The 5340-nt window shown below is 21.2% G+C and overlaps 2 protein-coding genes across 4 annotated transcripts in view; one reads left to right on the top strand and one right to left on the bottom strand.

Moving 5' to 3' along the window:
* LOC102676248 overlaps positions 1–1900 on the top strand; it is a 6743-nt gene extending 4843 nt beyond the window's left edge. For both annotated transcript variants that reach the window (XM_006622256.2, XM_006622255.2), the window contains one exon: positions 35–1900. In XM_006622256.2, coding sequence (XP_006622319.1) covers positions 35–613 — 579 coding nt within the window. In that variant the 3' untranslated portion in view covers positions 614–1900. The remainder of the gene's footprint in view (positions 1–34) is intronic.
* A 3-nt stretch (positions 1901–1903) lies between these two features.
* On the bottom strand, positions 1904–4139 carry LOC102676484 (peptidyl-prolyl cis-trans isomerase D). 2 transcript variants are annotated; one of them, XM_006622257.2, is made up of 6 exons: positions 3966–4139; positions 3723–3860; positions 3349–3647; positions 3138–3272; positions 2809–3060; positions 1904–2744 (listed from the first exon to the last, which is right to left on the bottom strand). In XM_006622257.2, exons 1-6 carry the CDS (start codon positions 4048–4050, stop codon positions 2526–2528), a joined length of 1128 nt encoding a protein of 375 aa, XP_006622320.1. In that variant the 5' UTR covers positions 4051–4139; the 3' UTR covers positions 1904–2525. The 2 variants fall into 2 exon arrangements, with proteins under 2 accessions (XP_006622320.1, XP_006622321.1); XM_006622258.2 differs by having other exon boundaries at positions 3349–3636; positions 3966–4138.
* Between the last annotated feature and the right edge of the window lie 1201 nt (positions 4140–5340).

The raw sequence follows: 5340 nt of genomic DNA, 5'->3' as shown, positions 1-5340 counted from the left end.
ATATATATATATATATATATATATATATATATAGGTTCAACAATTACAAGATTCTATGTCAGAAATTAAACGATGTATGTCAAGTATGCAATCAAAATCCAATCTTATTGATAATGGTGTTGCAACTCAAACAGAAATCTCAGCTGTTCATACTCCGGCAGGCGAAGAAAATTTGTTTCCTTACGCTCGTCCACATAGACCACAAACATTGCCAATTCATCAAACAATTCATGAAGGAAATGAAAATAAAAGTTTTGCATCTAATTTGATTGATAGTGTTTTAAAAAAAGTATCTCAATCCACTGATACGACAGATGATGAAGTTAATACTGACATTCTAAACTCTAATGAAAATCCCGAAGTATTAAATTCAAATGATCATCCTGATATGTTTAAAAGTTGTGAAGAGATTATAGAACCTGATTTCAAGGATGTAGTAGAACATGATGTAAAAAATGAATATGATGTAATTGATAATGCTGTTATAAATGGTGAAGTTTGTGAAGAAACATTATGTAAAGAATTGCACAATTTAATTGAAACAGAAATTACAACAGAAAATTGTATGAACTTGAAAAAGGAAAATAATTTAGAAGAAATTGAGAAGGAGTAATTTTAATTTGAAAAAACATATAGAAAATAGTAAGAAAAAGAATGAAGGTGCAAACTTAAAAGCCTTGAACAAAAATAATAAGAAACAAACATAAATTCTAATAAATAATCTAATGTATGAATGAATGAATTAATCTGAGAAAACATATAGAAAATAATAACAAAAAGAATAAAGGTGTAAAGTTAAAAGCCTTAAACAAAAGTAATAAGAAACAAACATAAATAAATTTCAATGAATAATCTAACGTATGAATGAATGACATTAATACATTTTTAGCTAAAAGTATTCATTGTACATAAGTTCAAAAACTAGTCTTAATTATATTCAGATTCCAAAATTTAATGCTTTTAATTATATTGTATCTATAATATTTTAAAATCAAACTCATCAAAGTTCAAAAGATTATCATACAATATATTTAAAAAGAAAAAGTACCAAAGACATAGTTTTAAATAATCATTTTATTAAGTTAATTTATTATGTACATCGTGGTCATTAAAGCAATTTTGAAATTTTTCCGTCCACATATCTGGCTTTTGAAAAATTTATCGATGTACAAAATGTATTAAGAATGTCTTACAAAAGCTTTGCCCCTTCTTTAAAATATCATAAAAATATTACTGTACAGAAGAAATGATGTATTTAATGTCGTGAATTCCAATTTCAGAATTCGTCAATTCTCAGATTGAAATATTTATAAGCACACAAATAAGAATTTTGATATATGATGCATTCCTTAATATTGCAGAATATTTTTAAGTTTTGCTAAGAAATTTCTTGGATAATATTACCTAGATAATTATTGTTTTATATGTATTTATTTTTTTATTTATTTATTTATTTAAAAGTATAAATTCTAGAAAGAATCAATGTTACTCTAAAATGTAAGTAATAATGAAAACATTTTTAATCTAGTCACTACAAAAACTACATATAATTGCTGTAGATATTAACTAAAACTTGTTATATAGATATACAGTGTTATTAAAACAAATAAAATCTTTCAACGAAAACGAATTAATTGTTAAAAAATGAGTTTTTGTTTATGACAAAGAACGCTACAAAAATTTGTTTATATGTATATTAATTAAGTTTTATTATTAAAAACATTTCCATAAAATAAATCATATTGTAAGAATATTATTACAATGAAAGAAACTATATGTGAGCTCTTACTAAAACTGTCTTAAAATTTATTTTGCGTGACTTACGTCACATAAGACATTCGATGCTCAGAATTGTTAAGAACTAAATATAAATGTTAAATAAATAAGTCGTACACATGAATAGATGTTTGTAATAATATTTACTCTTTTATATAATTGATTTCTGTACATGATCTATTTAATCTGTTCCCTCCATTATAATATCCTAAAATATTGGAATGCATTCTTTTAAATTATGATAAAAAATAATTATTCAAATATAATTAAATTTTTATAACAACAATATACTATACAAAATGGATATTTAATGATATAAGCATGCTTCACATGTTCCTTTTATACTTAACAACTTTTAACAAAATATATACAAAATATATTTTTAACAGAATAATATTCACAGCAATATATTTTCAACAATTATAATGCTTTTGTTTCTTCTTGTACATTGTACATGAAGATTGTTATTGAATAATAAAAATGCTTAAATGAAAATAAATGATATTTATCAAAAAAAAAAAAAAAAATAAAAATGAATATAGATATTTAAGATATTTTTTTATATACAAATTTTTTTTAATAATTTTAGCTAAAATACTATTATTTTACAATGTTTTTTTATTTTATTAATGTTTTTTTAGAAAACATTAATATATAAAAATGATTTCACTTTTATTTTTAATTTAAAATATAGATAAAAAATATATTTACACAATTTTATTTTATAAAATATTAAATAAAAAATATTTTCATTTAAACATTCTTTGACAAGAAGCTTTTTCAATTACTAGGTATGAATTCATAACTCTTTTAACTTTATCAATCTCTAATAAAATATCTTTATTATTAGGAGATTCTAATAATGCTTGCTTTAAATCTGCTAAACCTAAATCATATTCATTTAGTCCCATATGTGCCTGACTTCTCCTAAATAAAGCTTTACTATTGTTCTTCTCTAATTGTAAAACCTAAATATAAAATATTTATTAGATATTTCAAAATATTTATAATTTATATTCAATTATATTTTACCTTTGAACAAAGTTTTAAAGTTTCACGATAATCCTTTTCTTTCAATTTAACAGCAGCAAGATTAAGTAATAGTGTCACTTTAATATTCATCATTAATTCATTAGAATTAGATACATCTATTGTCTTTGTCATCCATTTGTAATATCGTAATGCTTTTTTATATTTTCTGCCTGCATCTACATAATTTTTTCGTAAGAAATAATAATTTCCTGAATCTTTTATCTTCTTAATAACTTCCATCATATATTTGTACTATAAATATCCATAAATATGAAAAATAATTACAAAAATAATTCTTTTCCAGAAATATATATGATAAAGATTCTTACATCAAGTTGTTTAATATGTCTAGAATAATTCCAATCTTCTGGCCAAGGAGTAAACACATCATCTGTACCATCATTTTCTTCCATACCCCAATTTTGATCTCCTTTTAATTCACCACAATCAATTATATATATTTTCTATAATAAAAAATATTCATAAAAATTAATAATAATTAAATTCAAATATAAAAAATTAAATAAAATATTTGTTTACCTCAATTGGTATATCATTAATTGTTCTAATTTGAGATACTTCTAATACAACACCCATTCCTTTTAAAACTTTACCAAATACTACATTGGTATTATCCAAATGTGAAGTGGCTGAAATAGTAATTATAAACTGAGAACTATTGCTATTTGGATAACCTTCATTTACCATGCTTAGTAATCCTCCAGATGAATGAGTGAGCCCAAAATGTTCGTCCTCAAATTTTATTCCATATATACTTTCTCCGCTTGTTCCATTAAAATTTATTATATCTCCACCTTGGATCATAACCTGTGATAATACTAAACCATACAAAACTTCTTCATTAAATATTAATCTTTTTATATCATTTTTAAAAAATATTATTTTTAGTATACCTTTATGAAATGTTGATCCTTTATAATGTAACTTTTTACCATTGATTCCAATACCTTTTTCTCCAGTACATAATGCACGAAAATTTTCTGCTGTTCGAGGTACAACATCCTTAAAAAGTTCTATCACAACTCTTCCAACTATATTATATAAATAATTTTTAAATTCAAATTAAATGAAATATAAAAAAAAATATTAATATACATTAAAAATTAACTTGTTTATTTTTATGATTATAACCCTACCTTTTTCAGATTCAATTGCTATATCTAAAAACACAATTGGATTTTTTTTACAATTATTGTTTTCATTCGTTAATGAAATTTCCATATTTTAACTAATAATATTTATCCATATATGAATTAGATTTTTCAAATCTTGTTTGCTTATTAAGCCTATTACCATAAACGTATTATATTATAGATTTAACATCTTATGAAATTTTTCTTACGCGAATTGAAATTCTGATTTTAAAAAAATTAATAATTTTATTGTCCTATATAATTTAAAACAATAAATTCAAATACAAACATGATATTATTTTAATATCATTCTTAAGATTGAGCTTAGAATAAAATTACAATATTTTAAAATAAATTTCAATAAAAAAAGAATGGAACAAATATTCTATTATAGAATATTTTGTAAACATATATGAAATATTGTATTTTATACGTGATTATATTTACATAAACTAATATGAAATAAATTATTGGAATAGTAATTTTACATTAAAGATTAAAATATATTGTAATTTTAAAAGAAAAATTATAAAAATGTCAATTGATATTTTGTATTTCATAAATAATCACGTGCCAAGAATAAATAAAGACAAGAGCATATTAAGAGAAAGACAGAAATAAAATAAAAATATAGAAATCAACGCCATCTCTAGAATGTTACAAATAAAACGCATATAAATAAAGACTGCAAATAGTAGAAAAAGAATGAAGATAGAACGAGAATTGATTATCAACTCTATCTGAGAAGATAGATCGGTATTTGCACGATCGGTATTTCAGAAGATGAAACAAAGTTCCATTAAATAATAAATTTATCTTGTTTCTTATTTATGATTCATGAATTAATATTATCAAAATAATAATTATATAAATATTAAAAATTAATAATTATTTAATTATAAAATTTTTTTTATAAAATTTTTAAAATACCTGATCTCTCTTAGAATTTAAAACTCGTTTAAAAAATTAATATAATATCTTGTCAAAATATTAATATTTTTTTTTAAGCATTTTTTTTAATATTTTAATTAAGAATTAATTAAGATAAGAATTTATTACTATTTTAATGTTATATTCAATCATCAGTGATGGTACATTATTTTATTTTATATTATAGCAATATACAAAACAATGCATCGAGTATTATAAATGTATTAAAAATGTATTGAATTTTATATCTATATAATATTTAGTTTAGGACTGTTCTATATTATTGATAACCCCATTCTTAATATTTATAATACAATTTTATTTTTTTAATTTTAATATCAGTTTTTTTTATTTTAGATAATAAAATTTACATAGTTCATAATTATTATAATGATTTCATGCTAAAAAGCCTATTTGAATTTATTATGATAGCAAAATAACATTGAAG

Source organism: Apis dorsata, unplaced genomic scaffold (assembly GCF_000469605.1).
Source record: "Apis dorsata unplaced genomic scaffold, Apis dorsata 1.3 scaffold_683, whole genome shotgun sequence".
In the NCBI taxonomy this organism is placed as follows: domain Eukaryota; kingdom Metazoa; phylum Arthropoda; class Insecta; order Hymenoptera; family Apidae; genus Apis; species Apis dorsata.
This window is presented reverse-complemented; position numbering and strand designations above follow the sequence as displayed.